Below are 22,467 nucleotides of genomic sequence, written 5' to 3'. Positions count from 1 at the left end.
ACATGAACAGCTTTTGCTCGTTCATTCAATCCGAGTGCTCCTCTCCGGAAGACCTGCTGCGTTAATTATAGGTCCTTTCCGGGAAAGGTGCTATTATTTAGCAGTGTGGGGCGCCTGTCGGCATGCTGTTTTAATGACTTTCTTTTTATTGGAATGCAGCCTGTTTCTCTTGCTCTTTTTTAAGATAAATGGAATGCTCCGAAATAGTTCTTAAATCGTTCCTTTTCCTTTAAATGCCATCACAGAAGACCTTTTAGTTTCATCAACGCCAGGGTTTTTTCGAAAAGGACAATGCTTTCTTTTTCACAGATATGTCTTTGTTCTCACTGCATTAGGTGTCTACTACATAAAGTCACATGGTGTAACCATATGCTTTCTAAAATGTAGCTCAAATTGCCTCCAACCAACCTGTTCTGATGTGCGTTTTTTTCGCCCCTTGCTGCGCTCGTCCGCTGGGGAAACTTCCTCCCTGCACCAACAAATAAACAGGACTGGCAAGCAACTACCGCAAAGGGTGCACCCACATCGGAACTTTTTATTTAAACAAAAACTTTATTGAAAATATCTTCAATGGTCAAAACCATGGAAGAAGGACTCATTCATACACTAGTTTATCGCAAAATTAGACAACATGAAGGTCCCTTGCAGTCTGCCAACTAGTGCTCAGCGCTCACCGTGGATGTGCTGTCAGAACTTCACCTGCCGCCGACTGATTCGTCGTCATTTTTTTTTTTTCCTCCGGCTTGTTCCAGCACGTCAGCCAGATAAGCCCCGCCTTCTTGCTTGCCGGCGTCTCTTTTGATTTACTCAGTCGTCATCTCGATGCTTCTGGTGAGTCTATTTCCAACCTCGATTGCCCTTTTGATTTGTGCACAGGCCTCAGTTAATTTTTCCTGCTAGGCCTCCATAGTGCTTATGGTTTTGCCAATCTGCTACGTCCCCTGACCTCCCGGTATTTTGCCTAGCTGTTCTCGAGCTCCGCACTCCCACCTTAATTTGCCAGGGGTCACACCGCGAGATTACATACACAACACGGCATTAGTACTTACATTCACACGACCCATTGACTAAGTTTTGATTTTTAGGTTGAGCTGGAGAAAGCAATGCGAAGCATTGCATCCAGCTCAACAACTAATGTTGCCCGTCTCCTGGGAATCTGAGACAGGGAATGTGCACGCGGCGATTTCACTTCGTGGGCACGCACGCCGAGCCCGTCGCCGTGCACATCTCCTGTCTCAGATTCACAGTAAGTCAGCCTCTCGCACACAGCCACACTCACGCATGCGCACATACACAGCCACACGCATGCACATGCACACACACACACACACTGCATACACACACGCACCCCACCTTAAACAGACACACGCGCACACAGACACACTCGAACACAAACAGACACACGCGCGCACCCCCACACCCCCACCACACTCACCGGGCTCTTTCCGCGTGTCCCTCGGCAGCCAGCATTCAGCGTGCAGGGTTCCAGGACGTTCTCCCAGCAGTTCCGTCCTGTTTCTTTGCAGGCCCCGCCCACGTCCCAACGAAGGCTGCCTGACTTCCGCTATGCATAACAGGTAGCATTAGCACTCCGTGGCATCTCAGACGCATAGCGGGTAGCATTAGCACCTCTTGTTAACATTGTAAATAAAGCAAATGTCTGGATTGCTGGTACTATCAAATTGTTTTCCTGTGACAGTGTATGTTACCGGATTGTTACTGTATAGTTTTCTTTTTTAAACTGTGATAAAGATAATGCGTCTGAAGTGCCTGCTTTCCATCAGTAATCGTGCACTTATTGAGTCTGATTATGATTAGTTTCCAGAGTGATTATTTTCACCTTAACTTTGGATGTTTATGTCCCTAAACACTGGCTGGCCAACAAACCTCACGGTGTCCTGTTTTCAAAAGGGCCAGCAACGTTCTACTAGTGACATTTGGAAAGAGCAGAAGAACTGAAACTTTTCTCATACACTTATGGGTGAAAATAAATCCTTTGCCTTGGGTAACAGTTATGCCCCCTCCCTCACTCCATTGTAGCTCCATCTGAGTGAACTGCCATTTTCTGAGTATATTTACAGTGAGTTTCATACCTAGTTGGGTATCGATTTCTAACCTGGGGCGAGGTGATCCTGACTCTTATCACGTGCGCATCGCGGAAGCGGCCGCCTGAGGGGTACCCGCCCGGCACTGCAGAGAGACACTGGTGTACACGGCGCCTTCTTCCCTTTCTTTCCACTTCAGATAATCTTTTTTGGCCTGTTTTCTGTTGTCTGCACACACAAAAGTATAACAATTTGCGAAGCCACCTGTCCTTCGCTATTCAGGTGCTGCCCCGTCCATGGAATGCGCGGTGTCTGTGTGGGACCTGCAGCCACCTAGATTTAAAGGCCAACACATACAGTACATGTTTTGTAGTGGGCACCGCCTGGGCTGTGAGAGGGGGCACCTCTGGCTGTGTGATGCTCTGAGCCATCTTTAACGCAATGCCTTGATGAAAGGCTGAGCTCTGCATGGCTGAAGGTCGTAAACACTCCAAAGTCTTCTCAATAAGGGGCAGTTCTGGCTGCTGTGAAGTTGGCACGTATGGCCAGAAATATACAGTATGAATCGAGTCTATATTAGCAGTGGAGAGAAACAGAGAAGTTTTAAGACAAGAGCAAAGTGGGCTCTGCCCTGGGGCCAAAACCTTTCAGGCGCCCCCTGATAGAGCCAGGTCTGTTCTACAGAGTCTTGCCCTGATGGCCTCGAACAGTTCCTGGATGTGTTGTCATGGCAGGGCTTAAAAGCAGATTGCCACCTGACGCCAAAGAATGCCATCTTGTCCCCACAACCCGCCTTTTTTTTCTCTTTTGCTTTAAACATTGAAAGCACTAAAACGGTAAACCCTTTTCTGCTTTCTATAGCCCTTAGTTCAGAAAACAGTCTCTCCTATTTTACCGCGTTGAAAAGGTTTCCTTTATTATTGTCATGGAATGGCTCTTTCTTGGAAGGTATGTATGTCACTGTAAAACTGACCTGTATAACCTTTAAAGTAATTTTAGCAAGGCGTTGCTTAAAGAAATGCGTTACTACATCTACTGATGAATTGTGGGAGTGATGGTGATTAAGGAGATTGTCTTTCTGAACATTTGGAAGATAATGTAAATGTCAATCGGTCCTTAAGTTCGGTCGGACGTAGAACTATTGATAGTTGGTGTCTGTCACTTAATTAGAAAAATAATGGGTGGTCTAATTGTGCCATATTACGGTTGCCTAGGAAAACACTCACATCGGAGATACGCTTGTTATAAAAACAAGGAAGGATGTTTTTTTAGTGCCCTTGCTGCATAGTCTTGATTTTGCTTTAAGAAACCCAGCCCAGGGGACTTGCAGTGTTCAATTTTCAAAAGACTACTTACATGTAAATTGGCTGTAGTTTAGGCACATGTCTGCAAAGCTTACACGTGCTGAAAGTTGCTTGCAACTGCTTCTGTTTTTAACACATTTAAGACTTTAGAAAACATCATAAATATGTGACATCTTGAAACACCGCCTGGCACTCTCACATAAAACAAGCTGCGTGTGACCCAGCCATGGAGCAGACACCCATAGAGGTTATTAGCATGAGTATAACAAACCAGACCTTTTTAGTATTACATAATTAGCAATTGCGAGGTATAGTTGTCCAGTACAGTTCTATGCGCTAAGCTTCTCGGATATCATAACCATACATGTTTCAACAGATGACTAGTGTCAGTATTTATCCGTTATATATCGCGTTCCACGGATGCTTCTTTTGCTTGAATTCAGATACAATTTACTATGTTTCAGAAATCAATCCACTGGTGTATAAGTGCTCTTTGAAATCAAGGTCACAGTATGAGACCAGATCTGTTGTGATTGTTGGAGAGGTTTCCAAGTGCATGCAACAGCTTTCCAGCAGTAGAGCCAAAAACGCTACACACAACTATAAGGGCTATACGCGATGGGAGTGATTTTAAGTTCGAGCTATTTCGTGTATTATATTTTATGCGCTCTCTCTCTCTCTCTCTCGCAATCATATCTATATTCCTCCATCCCCTGCAATCTTTGGCATAGATGCTAGAACGGTGAAGTTTCTCATTATTAGTCTTTATTCCTTGGCATTAAGTATGTTTTCAGACAGCCTTTGTTAGTGACATAATAGTGAAGCAAAAGTTTCTTAACTTATCCCTGGTGACTTTTGGCAGATTCGATCTTCTGGGTTTGTTTTATCTGTGTTAGGATACATATGTTTGGCAGTGGCTTTTTTTCATAGTTTGGTATTTTGCAAGCATTTACTTGCCTTCAAGTTTATTCCAGGTGACCTGTAACGTTCTAGCATCTTGTTGCCTGTCTCCCAGTGCACTGGGCATTGATTCTTGATGGTTTGGTCGAATTTCCTGGCCAATTCCACCACAACATCACTCAGCGTCACCACAGCATCAATCTGTGCAACCTTTCAACAACAACTGGTTCAAATCTGTTGTCTCAGTGTTTCAAGCTTTATTACAAATGTCACAAAAAGATGTTGATATTTCACTACTGTTCTTGGATTTTCATCACAATAAAATACACTGAACATAATCTTAACAAAAGTTATTTATAAAAGTTTAAGCTATTGCCATTATAAATTACAATAACTTTTATTTAAGTATTAATTATAAAAAAAATTAAAAGCCATTGTTATTTGTAATATCAATACATCTAAGTCACGTAAATACAACACATATTCCATTACAAATGCTATAGGTGTCACATTTGCGAAAGTTATAACTATTGGCATTGTAAATGACAAACCTATTAATTTAGCTATTTTCAAAACCAATACATAAATAAAAAAATCGTCATTTACAATACCAATAGCTCAAACTTTCCTAATGCGAGACCTATTGCATTGCAAATGCTTGTTTTAAACTGTTCTCTTCCCTGCTCTTTCTGCTATGCTTAATTGTGTCCTGCGTACCAATTGGTATTGGTCTTGGCCTCGAAGGCTCATTATTCCTGTAACCCCACATGCATTCAGTGCTTTTCTCTTTTCACAACACACAGACCCAACGTTGCATGGTCGTGGTACATGCCGTACTTACGTGGGCTTATGATGTTTTGTACCTCATCACAAAATGAATGTCTCTTGTTCACGGAAATCCACCTGTACACGGTTGTGCTTCACACAGTGTTTATACAGGATTCCTTTAAATGACCCTATTCACTAGCGTTTCCCTGGTATTTTATCACCTTTAGGGGGGCTGACATTCATGGCGCAGGGTTTTGATAACATTAATAATGCGTTTTCCAACCCAGTTACCGAAGCCTCCCCTTTGTTTTAAGGTTTCCGCCCATTCTGGTTATTTTTCCTCTCACTCACATGGGCCTGTGCGTTTGCTCAATCCTCCAAATAATACTCTGCACCCATCTGCTGTTTTCGTGTGCCTCTGTTGCCTGCTTGTGATCGGGTTTTCGTGCGCCTCTGTTGCCTGCTTGTGATTGGGTTTTCGTGTGCCACTGTTGCCTGCTTGTGATCGGGTTTTCGTGTGCCACTGTTGCCTGCTTGTGATCGGGTTCTCGTGTGCCTCTGTTGCCTGCTTGTGATCGGGTTTTCGTGTGCCTCTGTTGCCTGCTTGTGATCGGGTTTTTGTGCGCCTCTGTTGCCTGCTTGTGATCGGGTTTTCGTGCGCCTTTGTTGCTTGCTTGTGATCGGGTTTTAGTGCGCCACTGTTGCCTGCTTGTGATCGGGTTTTCGTGTGCCTCTGTTGCCTGCTTGTGATCGGGTTTTCATGTGCCTCTGTTGCCTGCTTGTGATTGGGTTTTCGTGTGCCTCTGTTGCCTGCTTGTGATCGGCTTTTCGTGTGCCTCTGTTGCCTGCTTGTGACCCGCTTTGATCCGCTTTTGGTGTGCCTCTGTTGCCTGCTTGTGATCCGCTTTTGGTGTGCCTCTGTTGCCTGCTTGTGATCCGCTTTTGGTGTGCCTCCGTTGCCTGCTTGTAATCCGGTTTTGTGTGGCTCCAAATGCAATAGGTGTCGCATTTGCGAGAGATTAGGCTATTGGCATTGTAAATGACAATGCCATTTATTTATCTGTTTTCAAAGCCAACACATAAATAAAAATGTTGTCATTTACAATGCCAATAGCTCTAACTTTGGCAAAGGGGAGACCGTTGCATTGCAAATGCTTGTTTCTATGAGTTGATGATTTCCTCTATTCCACATTTCTTAAAGCTGCTTCAGGATGCTACACAGAATTAGAAAGAAAAGTCAAACAGTACAACTGGACCTCATTTCTTCCCAACGTTTTAGTTGCTGAGCCACAGGATAGGCCTCAGATTCATCTGGGGTATCCTGTTGGTTTAGAGGATGCTGTGAATTGAGCCCTTGAGGCGAAAACAAGATCCCCGAGCATGGTTTTGCCAGCAAATCTTGAGAAGTGCATAACATGAATTCCTGTGACCAAGTCATCAGGTCACAATGGTGTAATTTTCTTTTTCATAATTAAGCTAATTCGTGATTTTAAACTTGAAATAATCCAGCATCTTTGATTAGACTCTGTTGGCAAGTGTGATGCTCACTCAAACACATATGGAGGAAACGGAAATCACAGTATATTTTTTCTGCCTCGAAGGTGTCCCTTTGTACCTGCAAAGTTTCTTAATCGAGAAAAAATGTCTTGCAAACCCAGTTGGTTCAGTGGTTATGCTACCGCTCTCGGTTGCCATAGTCTATGTATCACAGCCAGTGATACTAGGTAATTTATTGACAGTGAAGCTGTGATGGCCTTTTTATAATCCCCTTACTTAATGATTAAATGTATTCATTTGGTGTTATATGTTTTGATAAAAAATTACTTTGAGACCTTTTCATTGTAAGTATTCACCGACTTAACCAAAATCGTTTGGCGGTGTTTCTGTTTTACATTCATGATAATATTATTTGTGTGTGGAAGCAATTGTAAACTTCAGTACAAGTGTCAGACATGTTATAACGTTGTGTGCATCAGCTTTGTTCTACAGATGGAAGCCAAGGCGAACTGCAGAAAATTGATGGATTCTGTTCCAAGCAAAAATCTGTAAGTACTCGGAGTTTGCACACATTTATTATATAAACCGAGTCTACCATGTTTAATACTTGGTCTTTTCTTTTGATACAAATCTGATGATCTGGAATTCATTTTAAATTATATGTGCTTCAAGGTCTTTTTCAATTCTTTTTTAAGGTGACACGCTTCTACATGATGGAAACACTCATATTGATGGAATATATGCTTTAACAGTGTCAACCTAATTGTGCAGTTTTTTGAGAACTAAGAATGTATTGACTTTTTTAGTCGCATGCCACTGGTGTAATGTGCATTATGTCAGAAGACGTCATTGCCTGGTTCTATTTCTCCCTCTGGCTCGGATATGCTTTCACAAACCTACAGACACACCCTCTTTTCTAGACCCCTACTTGCACAAATCCCACGCATATGGAAAACCAAATCCGGAGGTCGAGCATTCTCCTATATCGCTCCTAAAGTGACCTGCCTGTACACATAAGAACTTCCTTGTCACTTCTTGAATTCCACAGGAACCTGAACACCTGACTTTTCTAGTTGTTCCGCTAGGCGCTAGGCGTGGCTAGACTCACACCTGCTTAGCTGAAGATATCCTTCTGGGTGATAGTGTGCTCTACAAATCTGCATAACATATTCAGGGATTTCTCATTTTTAGATTTAGCTACACATTGATTTAGCTGTCTGTTGACAGACCTCTTTTTCCAATTCATATAATGTATTTAGAGTGGACTTTGTGTGAGCCCCTTGCTCATGACTGGATGACTTTGCTGTCTGTCTCACATATCTGCTTTTAATACAGTGGCTTTCCTCCCTCTTCTTATGTTTGTCACACCCAGGTGCCTTTTGCTCTGACAGTGTTCTTATTTGATGAGCGGTTTCCTTCCCGTGCTGGCATCCGGCAACTATTTGTCCTGTTACATAGTTCTATAGCATTTGACTTCTCCTACTGAATGGGCATGCTCAACCCCCTCCTCTTTCCCCTCGAATCTAGCTCCCAAAGTATCCCCTCCACTGTATATGGGTGTCATCTGGCTTGTCCCTCTGGACTGAATGTCAGGTGCTGGTGCTCCAGCTACCAGTGGTACTGAAACCATTTTCAGAGTGGGGTTGCTGCCATCAGTATTCTATCACTGAAGTCATAAGGATTGTGAAAAATCAAAGTGTCTTACCAAGGACAAGTGTAGCAAATAGACCATGTCGTTTCAGCAGGACAGTCGTAAGGGGTTAGTATGCAGGTGCTGCTGCATTTTAGAGCACACTGTCACAAATATATTACTTGAACATGATGTTGTAGCGACTTGTCATTTACAAACAGCATATTGTCATTTGAAATGACCACTGATTTACTCAGACATGCAGATTTAGTGATAAAAACTTAAAAATGTGCTTCATTTACGCAAATGCAAAAAAGTGATAGATGGAATGCTTGAATTATTCTTAGCCATTGGTTATTACGTTGGGTCACATCCCAGTTCATCATTATTTTGCACACCATGCCCCCTCAGTCTGGACCCAGCTATATGCAAATCAGTTTTGACCCTTCTCCAATTGGAACAGTCCAGCCCAAACTGCCAAGCCAGGTCTTACTTGAACCGGTTAAAAACTGGTCCTAGATTGCTTGTGTTCCCGTTCAGGGAGGACCACACTTGGCAGTTCAGGTGGACTCTTTCTATGAGTCATAGTATGTATAAGTTAGTATAAAGGAATGTTGTTAATGGTCGTTTGTCTTCAGAACTTTAAAGGAATGTGTAGCTTTTGACTTAAAATGTAGCAGCATTTGTTGACATTTATAGTAAAACTAGAGGGCAAAAGATGAAATAACATTTCATAAAGCAAAATAATAAAAATTGATGACACAACAAAACACAGCAGAAAGAAACACAATAACCACAACAAACCGCAGTGTAATAATGCAGTACAAAAACATAACATCAGAAAAAGCAATCACCCTCACAACAAAGTGCAACACTAAAGTAATTATTTCATTATACAGTAGTAAAAGATGTTTGCACCAAGCACTGCATTACTTACCACCAAGGACAAGAAATAGTACCAGTCAAGATGTTTTGTGATCCAACCAATCACCTGGAGAGGGTCCCATGAACTAGCAAGTGATTAGAGTCTAGGTGCCATTGGAAAAACAAATATAACCTGTAACCATTCCAAACGATCACACCCGCCAAGAATTCCTGGTGTCACTAAATATCTGGCCTGATGTATCAGGTAGCTTTTACAACCATCAGAGGAACCAGGGCCAAACAGGGAAAAGGGGTATCAGAAAACCAGGACTGGAATTGTCCTCTAGATTGATTTATCTCAAGTAATGGTGATGTCTTAGACTATCCATTATGTGAACTCGTACACTTTGAGGGGTATGGACCAGCAGTCGTACTGGTGGAGTGAATGGTGATGATCTCCAGTTGGACTAGGGTACAAGGTAGGAACCCCAAGATGGATGTAGATAGACAAGTTGTCAGCTGAGGTTCAAGGTACATAAGGCAGGAAAACACAACAAATCTACAAAGTCAGATGTACCAAGCAAAATAACTAAAGGGAAGTCCTAATTGCAAGGAATCAGTTTGGGAGAAAACAACAAAGGTACAATAAAGGTAAATGGTGCAAAATAGGAAAACCACAGTAACTTTGCAACACGTTGCCAAGCATCCGTTCTGTCCTGAAGGAGATGTAAATACTGACTCCCCCATAAGTGATAGAGTAAGTCAGGAAGTGAGCATGATCAATGAAGCTAAGGTGTGCAGTCTGCTTGAGCCCAATCTCCACTGCCTGTTATCCAAATTCTCCAGGCTTTAGTAACCATGCGAGTGACCCTTTTGAATCTTAACATCCATCCACAAAATTCCATCAGCTTCATTGACAGTCCATCCAAGCAACGGCAAACAATGAAATGAATGTGAAAGCCAGTGATTTAAAGGTGCTGAACCAAAGCCCACTCTCTTTCTCACTCTACTTCTTTTTTTTTCTTTTAGAGGCTTTGTGAGAAGTTGACCTGGTATATGCTGTCCACTTATTAAAGTGGGCACCCTGTACCAGTGCAAACAACCCTTATGGTGATTTAAGAGGCCAAAGGTAACCTTAGAAAGCTATCCAACTGGTAGCTGTAGAGAGCAGCCTTCAGGTGTAGTCTTGAAGGAATGTTAAGCAGCTTGTTTTACCAGAATGTACCATATAGTATTGTTAAATGAAAGGAGAACCGCACAGTAGTTGTAAAAATATGTATTTATTATTATAACACTCCCTAGTGAGATAAAGTATCTGCTTCACGCAGATAATCACAAAGCACACAATACTGTAGCACAGAAACAATAGTAAGTAGCACTAATACACAGTGGGCTCCATGGGGAGACCAAACCATATACTAAAATAGTGGTATAAGAACCATGACTCGAGTCAAGACAGTGTCCAGAGGATGAAAAATCACTGGGACCCCAAGGAACAAGCTGAAACCATGGCGGTTTTCCTGCCACTAAGCTTACTCTCCCGTGTTGCTACCAGGCAGTCAGCCCAGAACACTCGTTGAGTAACAGTGCGCTTTATAAATACTCCCATATAGACATAGACATAGTAGGGACCCCACTGAGGACGTGTGCAGTGTGGGAACACGACCGGGTGTGCCTTATGGGAGAGATGCTGTTGAAGTTCTAAAGTTTAAGAACCCTTCCCAGTGGACTTCGAAGAAACCCAATGGAACTTAGGAGGTTGGAGAGCCACCCCACCCGTGGATACCGTACTACCAGAGTTAATCATCCCAGGGAAGCCGAGTGCATAGGTCTGTAGTGGTGTCAGAAACCACCGTCGAACCCAATGGGGGACTTCGAAGAAGAGCCGGTGCTGGAAGGAAGAAAAGGGTCTGTTGGAATCCAAAGGTGGATTCTTGATGAGTACCTGAAAGCAGAGGGGACAGATTCTGGGTTACTCAGGAGTGACCAGGGGCTTGGTAGACGAATGCCCACCGATGACGGGTGCTTTAGGTGCGTTGAGGGGGTTCTTGACTCTGCAGCCACATGGACCAGGAGACAGCGAGGATGACCAGGAGCCAGATGCAAGCTGTCTCACGAAGAATGTTGAGTGCTGAGGGGTCTGTGTCCGGTGGGAGCACCTACAAGCCTTGGCAACGCCAACCCAAGCAGAAGGGCAAGGAAGGTTACGGTTTGGACCAGCAAAGTCCTGAGACTCACCAAACCCAGTGGAGTCAGGGCAAGCCTGGAGCAACCAGGGGAGCCAAAGAAAAGCAAAGTTGGCCCTCTAGTGGACCCACAGGTCGGAGGCACAGGAGTCGCGAGGGAACCTCGAGCAGTTTCACAAAGCAACAGCCTATGGAGCACTCAGTTCGAGGAGGCCAGAGTTCTTTGTAGGAAATGCTGCCAGAGGTTGGGGCTACTTGAAGCCCAGTGCACTTGTTCTAGAAATGGCAACAAGCATATGCACTTGCAAATGAACGTGGTGCCCAGGGGTAAGGGTATTGTACTCCCCATAGCCTCAAACTTGGTGAGCGGGCAGCTTGGCCCTCACGGGACTTGGAAACCCACATTCTGTATTGCTGAAGCCTTTGGTGTCCGTAGGAGCTCAGGAACAGCAGACTGGTCAGTCGGGATGTGCCTGTGTTTGCTGGGGAGTGACTCCTTCACTCCAACGGCGATACCTTTAGTTGTCCTTGATGCTTCACAGGTCCTGCATGGAACCTGTATGGTGCACAGACAATGCTTTAGACTGAGAGGGAGACTAAGTCGGGCCCAACCGAAGTCCAGCCAAGTCCAGAGTGTTCAGACGGTCGAAGTTCAGTAGTTTCTGGTTCAGAATCTTGTCCACGTCGAATCTAGGATTCTACAGCCAGGTAAGCCCTTTTGTACCCATGGAAGAGGGTTGAACAGATTCAGGGAAACCTCCCAGGAGAGGCTCTGGACAGTGGGGAGGTTACTCCCATGTCCTTTGTCCAGTTTCACAGCAGAGCAGGAGCCAATGGCTCCCAGGACTGGTTTAAACTGGACTATGCACAGGGTCATCAAATGTGCCCCTAATGCAGGCTTTTAGTCGCTGGCAAGTGCACCCACCCAGCCCTAATACACTAAATCCTGTCTGGGAAGTGGTCCCACCTCCCTGTGACAGGATGCCTATTGTTTTGCCTTCCCCTGCTCAAGCTCAGCAGCATGAGGGCAGGAATGTGTCACTGGCTGGCAGCAACCCTTTTGGGCTGTCTGGGAGTAGAAGGCTGGCACCGCGAACTCCAGGGACCTCACAAAACTCGTTTCTGAGGGGTAGAATCATACCTCCCATACCAGTTACCGGTGTGGGGGTATGGTTCCACAATGTTTGACACCAAACACAATAGGGTTACTTTCAGCCATTTTAGAGTTGGTCATCACACGGTCACATAATGCCACTCTATATGTCGTGAATGGTTGCAGCACTAACCACCCGGGAGAATGGACTCCATAAGCTGCAGGGGTGTCCTGCTCATGCTGTGGCACCCTCTCACTTAGAACCAAGTACCCTGCCTTCAGGATTGTTAGGGCCTGCTATAGGGGTGACTTATAGGTTTAAGTGTAGTGACCCTTAGCTATAGTAAACCTATATCTTAAGTAAGTGGTGCATGCACCAACTTACACAGGCTACAATGGCAGGCCTGTAGTTCTATTGTGCATGACCTCTCATGTGGTGCATAATACATGCTTCAGCCAATGGGAGGCCTCTGGGGTACCTATGCCATGGGTACCATATACTAGGGACTGACAAGGGTACCCCAGTATGCAATCTGGAGTGTACCTAGTACATGACATAACAGTTTAGGGAGAAAGCAGATAGAATGGGGTTCTGATTAGCAGGATCCCAGTCAGACTAGTCAAAACAGTATCACATGAAGCAAAAAGTGGGGGTAACCATAAGAAGCAGACCCTACTTTCCAACAGGCTTGGTGACATGAAGACCTTCATACAGCTAAACATGCCAGTAGTCAGGTCCAAAAAGCACTTTGCCTTATAATAGCTTAACTAGGTAAATGCACACTTAATTTGTATAACTAAAGAAACTTAAAGGAGGAAGATCAGTAAAGCCCATTGTGAGCTTGTTTCTAAGGTACTATTTACAAGTTGAGCATAATAGGATGGGGTAGTTACTAATCCCGGTAAATACCATTTTCGTTACCCAAGATGAAGTATTTACTGCGTATTGTAAATAACTCCTATTTAAAGTATTCAAATTGAATATGATCAATAGCTTGCAGAATTAGTATTTAATGGCCCTGCAGGTTATTTGTTTAGCAATTTCTTCTATTGCTATGAAATTTCATTGGTTTTCAAACATGGTAGATTTGATTGTTTAAATATTTTAATATTTTCTGCCTCATTTGCCTATTTGCAATTGTTAGCAACTTGATCTCAAGAAGTGACAGAATGAAATAGAATTTAAAGAAGAGTCTGCTATAGCTCTAAAGAAGCTGTTTGTATTTCAGCATTGGACTAAAGGAGACATCCTTGATGTGAAGGCAATGATGAACACTTGGACACTACAGAAAGGCTTTCCATTGATAACTGTTAGGTTGAATGGGAAGAAAGTTCACTTGCAACAAGAGCATTACATAAAGGGCTCAGATCCTTCACAAACAACTGGGTAAGAGAAATGAATGAAGGAGATTTTAATTAAATGTTTTGCAGTAGGTGTTAGGACATATATTGAGGAGTTTATAATTAATGACATAAAAGGCATCATTCTAATTTTGAAAGAATGACCAGTGTGAAGTTACTGTCTGCTTTGGTTGCACTTAGATTCAGTCTTAGAACATTTACTATGTAGGCTTTCGTAGGAGGTGACTGATGAAGTGCGACCTGCAGTAGTGTAGCAACAGAGTGAACATTTTGAAGCAATGAGGCAAAGGGGATGGAGATAGGTAAGTGATACTTGTCAAAACGACTGCCATTTATGAATATCCTCCTTTAAATGTGTTTATATGCTATGGCTCATGTTTATCGAGTTCAGTGGGACTATTTCTCTCAGTAAATGAGGAGACCAAGGTCAAATAGCCTAGAACAAATTACGTCATCCATTCAGATATATAGTAATCTTCTTCTCATCTATGAGCCCCTTTTTAATTGTGTGTTCTTCAATAGTTTCAACAATTTGCTCTCTAGAAGCATTCAGTGATTGGAACCAGTATGGGCAAAAGATCAAGTACACTATTTGACTAACACTCTCAATTTTGTAAATTAAACAATGCAAAACCATCTGGGCCTATTTCTGAAGATACATGCCAAAACAGTGATGCACTTGCCGACTAAGAGTAGGGCTTACTCCAGCCAATATTTCACAGGGCATAACCGTGAAATGGTGACCATGCCATATACCAACGTTTTTCATGAGTTTTCCTTGTCACATAACTCAGTATTCCCATATTCCCTCCCTGGATTACTCATGTAAGCATTTTGGAACACCCTGGGGTGCCCTTTTGCTTTAACATTGGAGCCCACTCCAAAGCTGTGCCATGGACTAACACAATGCTGTTGCCTTTAGACTAGATTCAATGTGCCAGATTTATCAAAATTATTATAAATACATAACTGCAAAAAGACAACCTTCCACCTAATTGTGACTACTTCTACATTCCTGATTGTTTATGTTGTCAAAATACGATTCGCCTGGCCAGGATCAGTCAGTTGCAAGTCTTCACCTCTCTTGGAGGAACAGCTCATAATAAAGTACTCACTTGTATGGAGGACACTGTATTTATTTGCAACATTTTAACCTGTTGCATGCCCTATTGCTGTGCGTATATCCTTATGTATATACATCACTGTCACTAGCCTCAGATGTTCAGGAAAGTGCTCCCTCTAATGTTTCTATGAGGTTTGTGTAAACATGACAGAAAGCATATGCACAGGAAATGTCTTGAATACCAAAGTCAGTGATGTTTAGAATTCATAACCGCTAGATTCAGTCATTGTGTACAGAACTGCAGGCCGGTATCTGTCAAGATTGATGCAAGCCCAGAATATATGTAATAAAGTACAGACTGAAGGTTTTGACCTCAAGCATGTTGCTTAAGAGTGAAGTCAAGCTTATGAGGGGTCCGATCATAGTCTTGCAATATCTTAAAATCACTACATTTAAGGCTGTTTTCTCTAATGGCCTTTTCTGGGAGTCCATACGAGGGATCAGTCTTCCTAATTGCCACATGGCTAGAAACATTGTCAGTGAGAAAGAATATGTTTGTCTTTAACAGCCCCTTTTGAAAAGAGTTTGTGGATTAGGACATTTTGAAAACCAAAAACAATGCCTCTGATTTGAACCCCAAGTCATGATGTTGGACAATATTGGTGAAATAAGTGGATCATAAGGCTGATTAACCAGATAAACTTTTAGACACTCTACTTGTTGCATGTATTGCAAATATTGAGAATGATTAGTCAAACATCAGTATATAGTTTGAGAAAGGTTTGATCAGTTGGATCGGTCCATCCCTAAACATGTAATCGAGCTTCACAATATCTCTGGGTGACGATGCAGGCCAGTTATTGGGTCACTTCCCCCCAATATGGCGTTCAGAATTGTGCCAGAGTGAGGCATTAGCATGTACCAAATTATTATTTTTATTTTTTAATGTTAAAAAAAATGTTATTGATAGAATGAGTGACTGGATTAACATTTTCTGGCTGAGGAGTTTGGGAATATATTTTATAGAATGGCCAGACCACAAAGATTTTAATGCCATTGCCTTTCAAGTATGGATAAAGTGAGCACAACAGTGGCAGATGGGGGAAAAGTATGTGAATCGCGACAAACATCGTGCAAGAGAGTGGCTTCATATTGTGTTACATGATGCCACTGGAGGTTGTGGCTGGATGTAGTTTTGAAGCTTAGGACAATGTGTGTCACCTATCCTGATGAATTACTAAATTCAATGATCTATATACTGATGTATCAGGCTAGATATATGCATCACATTCTGAAAATATGGTGATGTTACGGGTCTCCAACATTTACACTACTGATTTGTTTTGAGTTGACTGCACTTTATACTTGAGAGAAAGATTTTTATTGCTAGTTTTTATAGAATTGCAGACTCAACGTCTACAGGAGTTAGTGATATTCATCATGGCGTGATAGTATCCAACTGTTCTACTTTTTAGGCTCATTTTTAGCAATCATGATGAAAAGTATGGAAGAGTAGAGAGAGGTGGTGTTTAGACCTTAATATATTTTGTTGCTAAAATGGTATATCATATTTTTAACTATATATTCCTGTTATTTTATTGTGTTTTTAGTAAATGTAGACTATACCACTCCCTGTAGTCTGAAAGGTAGGCATGAAGATGCTTGTTTCCTTTTTAGTCTATTGTTTAGACTTTGAGATTCAGAGGAAGAGTTGATGTTCTGGTGCTGTGTTATTCATGTAATCGGTCTTAGGCAATCCATTTTAATTTAGTATAATGTCCTCTAAGGACTGCATGTGTTTAACTAAGATTAGCACCTTATTAAGGGTCACATTATTTTTTTACCATTTAGCTTTCCTAAATGTTTTGTGTCATATTTCTCCTTGTTCTCTCATCTGCTGTTCATCCTTTTGAATGATATATATATGGTTCATATTGCAAGAGGGGTAGTTATTGTAATGTATCATTGAAATAAATATGTTAATTTTGCTTACAATTTGTATGGAGTTGTATATTGTTATTTTCAGATGTAATGTTTTGGGATGGTTTGTTATGCCTTGTCTGCAACAAAATCAAGCAATAAATCTAATCAAATACTCTTCTGGTATCTTGACCCCAGAGAGACAAATGGAGTTGAGGCCACCTAGTGAAGTCATTATGGATTTTTGACATACCCAATCCGGTATGTCTGTCACTGTTTCTTTAAGGACCCTATTGATCTGCGGCCCTATGTATAACACATTAGTGTTTTTTTATTTGAATCTGTGACCCTCCACCAAAGCTTTGGTGGTATGTCAAGTCACAGGCATTACTTTGCTTTTTTCCAATTTTACCTTGTGTCTAGAGAATAAGAAGAAGTCCGTGATGAACAAGTTCAGACGGGGGTCTTAGATATGGTAAGCAGCATGTCATCAACGTACAGCATTCCCTTTGTATCCTCTCCTAAACTCTAAATACCTTCAGTCGTGACCAGTTGGCGTATAGCCATTGACCAAGGCACAAGAGGGATTTGTACTTTAAAAGTATTGGTATCATAGCCTTCTCATTTCATTTGTGCCCATAGCCCAACTAAAGCTATTTCAGTTTTAAAACCGAGACCTGCCATTTCTGCTATTCAGGAACGATATCCCCAATTAACATGGTCAAAAGTGTCTAGCAAGTTACAAGCAATATCATAACTCATTCACCAGGGTTATATTGTGCTCACCATAGCAGATTTGAGGGTGTCTGTAGATGGTTTCTTAAGGAGCACCTTGGCACAAAGCCCACCTGACATTTGTGTACAATGCTCAGTACTAATCTTCTCAGTCTGTTCGCTAAGAATTTGGCCATGGTCTTGATATCCATGTTGATGAGAGAATTTAGGCAGTAGCTAGTACCATACACATTTATTTTACCAGGTTTAGGCAAAAGTGATATGGTGTCGGTTTTAAAAAAAAGGTGTGAGGTAGCCTATTTGTTAGCACAGAAATGTCCTCGGCTTGGTGTACAGTGCTCAACTGGTTAAAAACAGGTATTTTCACCATAACCTCAAGCTAATCCCATGTGAGCGCAGAGGTCCAGACCTGTCCTTTGGCACAAGTGATGTGCTGACCTGGAGTAGCTCACCAAATGTGCCCTCATTACTGACATTGGACTACTGTCCCTGTCCTGGGTTTAGCATGTAAAGTGGTGGCAGCTTATTGTTGTGAATCCATACTTGTGACTACACCTTTTTACCTTTTCTCATTGGAGTTGAGTCATGCTGGCTCACTTGTGTAAAGTTCTGCTTCTGTGCACCAACGCAGATCCAAGTGCTAACATCACAAGTTTATGTTATATATGTGGCCTTAATAGTACATGCATGGCATGGTGAATGAGTGAGTCAAAGTAATGGAGGCCTGTGGGTTCCATTTTGGAAGCACCATGTCTGTTCCTGTGCACAAGATGGAGGTGAGGGTGTTTTCCCATACAGTGGCAGTATGCTGCTGACATTCCTGAAGCTGGAGAGAGGAAACTGAGAGACGGACGTGGGGACTAAGGATGTCTAGTCCTCAGGGGGAAAAAGAGTTCTTTGGCTAAGGCAAGCCTCATCCCTAGTCACTTCCCATCGTGGCTTTTGATAGACAGCTTTTTTTGCCTCCGTTGTAGGTGCCTTGAGCTGCAAACTATCCTGCTTTGAGGAGCATAGCTGTACGCAAAGGTCGTCTATAGGGAGTAGGCTGAAAAGCACACTTGAAGTTTAAAAACACCCGATATTAGTTTGAAAGTGCTTACAGTGAATCAATGTTCCCTCTCTGCTTTGACTTTATGAAAGTGGGAGCCACTGACTCACATGTTGTCCAATTACAAATTTTCTTTGTCCAAAGTAGAGAGTGATGTGTTGAGTACTGGGAGGACAATTGTGCCACTAGAACAGGTGTCTGACTGAGAGCAAAGTTCCCTGGGGTGAGGGAACAGAGCCAAAATCTTGCTTGTAAAGAAGAAGCTGTTCCTCTAAAGAAGGTGCCTAGAAGCCAGGTTGCCTGCTTAGTAAAGAAGGTGCCTGCCAAACCTGCAGTAGGTTTCACTGTCCAGGAAGAGCCACAGTTTGACCCTCAGCGGTGTGTGGGTCCTCCGGAGCAGGAAGACTGAGATGAGCGATCTGCGTTCCTAAGGAGTGTGGGCGCCATCTCTTCTTACAAGAGGTTCCAAGTGGAATTCGCAACAAGAATCTGTGCCCGAGCGGATTGTGCTTCTGCAGTGAAGACCTGTGCCTAAGTAGACCGTGCCGCTGCATGAAAGGAGTATATCTGAGCTGACAGTGCTGTTCCATTGAGAAACATCCTGAGGCAAGATGTGCAGCATCAGAGACTGTACCTGTAGCCTGTTCTTGTGAAGCCTGTGAATGCTTACTGTTGCTACCACTTAGAGTGAAGTGCTAAAGGGGGTTGTGCTTCATCCAGTTTTGCAGATACTTATTAGGATGTGCTATAGGGCATCAAATGGAAACGATGGTAGTTTAGGCTTGGTAACCCCTGCTTGGTTTGTGGTGCCCGAGCGCAGTCTGCCACCATGTGTTCTCCATCTCTGATTGACTTATGAGGCAGAGAGGATCATTGTCTTGCCTATCCTGTACAGCTTACAGGGGAAGCCATTACCCCCCAGCTCTTTACTGCAAGGCATTTCTTTGACGATCTCCTGAATTGCATAGGCAGTGATTTTGCAGTAGTCTGGGATCATTGAAGACTTTAGGCAGGGAGGCAATTTAAGTAGTCTTCTTTCAATGTTAAGATGTCTCCTTAGATACATAGCTAGAGGTTGATAATAAAGGTTGCAAAAGCTTTCGTTGTTAGAGGGGGTAAGAACAAATAATACCTTTGTCACTGTATATAGTTGAAATGGCAAAGCGCTTTTCTCTTAGCTTTAATTAAGCTATGTGAAGGTGTCCAGCCTTCTCCTGCTGCTCATAATGGTAACTTTGTAGTCTAACAAATTTCAATAAGAGTAACCTGCCCTCCTAATTTTTTACAATATTAAACAGTCAACATAAATTACAATAGTATTCAAACAGTATACAAGGTGCAGCCCTCAAAAAAACGGGTTAGCCTCTTCCAGGGCACAATAATATGAAAATTATTTCAAACAGAACCTACTTGAGCATGACGACGCACTATTCACCAATCCTATAAGGTATGCGATTCTCTAACCAGATTTATCAATTTTACGCCTTCCAGTATAAATGAGAATTATCCCATCAAAACATATGTCATACAGTGCTTTTCATAAATCACATACTGTTGCTGGTGCACATCAGTAGAGACAACACATTATTGTGTATGAAGTATAACTCTCAAATGTAATAAAGATGCTGCAACCATCTTCACAGTTCAACATACTGTAGATTTATTTTCTTTGTTGAATATCCGATTCTTAAAGAAGTATTCATTCTCCATTTCTTGTTTTGCAACGGTGCTAAAAGGCCCATGTTCATTTCAGGTGGAACTTGGAAGTGGTTAGGAACTCCTCTTTCTAAGATAAAACATAATAGATGTCAGAAAGTAGCGAGGCATAAACAAAGAATGAGCAAATCCTGGATCAAGACAAGTGAACACAAGAAACAAATGTGAGTTATTTTTCCTTTGGTTGAATTGATTGTCCGGGGTCCGGTAGGTTATGATATTCCTTGATGTCCCCAAGCATGGCTCTGTCATTGCATAGGATTTCTTCAGATGTCCAGATCTGTCCTAGAACGAGTCTAAGACTAAGTTCCAGTCTCCACCTGCGATGATCAATGACAACCCAAATTCCATGAACAGTGTAGAAAGTGGTGAAAGGAGGCCAGCCATGCCTAAATGGCTACGGCTAGTATCTTATCCGATTTAATCCTGATATTCAGATGCTGATGGGTGTAAGTGGATTCCCTGAATGAGCTCTTTGTCAGAGGATTTGATAGCTAAACAGCTGAGGACTTTATTCTTTTTTCTATTGTGCGATGTTCCATTAATGTATAGGGATATCGTGGAAATTGGTCTGAGCAAGCCCTGTGTGGGAGCCAGGTTAAGCGGTAAATGTGACCAATGTAGTGGAATATGAAAAATACTCTAATGTTCGCCATATTTGCCATACAAACTGCTAGAGCTAAAGAATGACAGCATACAATGTTTAATTGATTATGGCTATATTTTAGTTTAAGAGATATTCCTGCTTGTTCCATGGAAGAGGCAAGCATTGAAGAGGCTGGTAAGGTGCGTTGAAAAGGAAAGGTTTATCGCTTACTGAAGCACTGGCATAGGTCTGGCTAGCTGTTCTAAAATGTGACCAACTCAGGGTGGGGATACAATGAGCAACAAAGAGTGTTGATCATGGAGCAAAACGAGTTGGGTGCAACTTTAGTTGGTGGACTGAAGTTTACCATTGTGGGACCAGTGATCCAAGGCTTAAGAGTAAAGGAAAACGACAAGTCTGCCAAAGAATATAAGAGAGAGATGTAGTTGAGTAGGATACATGGTGCGAGGGCATGTGGTTTGAGTGATAAGACCAAAGCTATCTCCTAAACCAGCCAGCAATGAAAAGTGGGAAAACACGCCTTGTATAGCGGAGACATTTACAAAACGGACACGTCCCAAAGCACATTGTGAGAGTAGCCATTGGTCCTTTGTGCAGTACAAAACCAAGGGAGTACAAGATACCTGACCAGAAAGGATCGAGGAGAAAAACATAGGGATGGATTCAAGAATTAGAAGGAAGTGTCAGCAGTACCAGTGATAGAGTTCTGTTCAAAAGGCCTCCAAGTCCTCTCATGCCTCTTGACAGATTTTCTCAAGGTCTTCATTACATGGCACTTTCATTGTGCAGTCACAGAAGCTCTTGCATTCTCCTTAGATGATGTAGTGAAACTTGGGAATTTTTAAAAGTCGTCAGGGCAAGTGGGATGATGAAGTATGCACCAAAAAAGTGCAGTGTAATTACTGAACGGATATCTATACTGTGAGATCATTAGATCCCTTTCTTCTATGTCACATCACCTTTGCTCACATCTACTTGTGAGGCCGTTATGGGTTAATTGAGAGGCATCATTATTTGTAGCCCACTGTACTCCGCTGTATATCGAAATTCAGAATCAACCTGCTCAAGTGTTTTTTTTGCATCTAAGCTGAAAAGCACTTTGGAAAGGCCTCAGAATGCTGAACCAAGCTTCTAATCGCACGGGTCCAATTTGCCATCCTGGTGAGGGGAAACGAACAGTGGGGAACGATGGAAGCAGTTTGGTTTTCAATTATACCGTAGAATATTGTTTTATGGTTGAATGTGATTTACTGGATATGGAAAAAGGCACAAATACACACTAAAAAGACCAACTGTTCGATATCCCAGAAACATTAAAAAAAATAAACTAAGGTTGTCAGGCGATACAAAATGTGTGCACCGCGTCATATTTGAATACTGACTGGATTTGCAAATCCATACTATATCCGTAGCTTAAAAGTTATTCTGTGGCCCCTTTTGTAACATCTATTTGCATAAACCCCAAGTGATATTACAGGCTTTCTCATTCTGTGATGATATCGTTGAACCTCAAGATGGGTGGTTTCTAATTGACTGGTTGCAGCATTGGGCATTTAGCAGGTTTAATCTGAGTCTGCGGGCAATTTTGTATTTTTTAACCCATATGTTATTGTACCAGGCATTGGTTAGGGAGGTTTGGCTCCAGATTTTCTCTCCTAATGTGTTTGCCTAAAGATTCCCCTTAAGCTCCTATCATTGTGACATCCATGACCGACATTTAAGGCCTTCT

The 22,467-nt window shown here is 42.4% G+C and overlaps 1 protein-coding gene across 2 annotated transcripts in view; it reads left to right on the top strand.

Moving 5' to 3' along the window:
- ERAP1 (endoplasmic reticulum aminopeptidase 1) overlaps nt 1-22,467 on the top strand; it is a 530,688-nt gene that overhangs the window by 297,775 nt on the left and 210,446 nt on the right. For both annotated transcript variants that reach the window (XM_078675432.1, XM_078675433.1), the window contains exons 10-11: nt 6,994-7,062; nt 13,517-13,674. In XM_078675432.1, the coding sequence (XP_078531558.1) occupies nt 6,994-7,062; nt 13,517-13,674 (227 nt within the window). The remainder of the gene's footprint in view (nt 1-6,993; nt 7,063-13,516; nt 13,675-22,467) is intronic.

This window comes from Lissotriton helveticus, chromosome 2_1 (assembly GCF_964261635.1).
Source record: "Lissotriton helveticus chromosome 2_1, aLisHel1.1, whole genome shotgun sequence".
NCBI classification, from domain to species: domain Eukaryota; kingdom Metazoa; phylum Chordata; class Amphibia; order Caudata; family Salamandridae; genus Lissotriton; species Lissotriton helveticus.
This window is presented reverse-complemented; position numbering and strand designations above follow the sequence as displayed.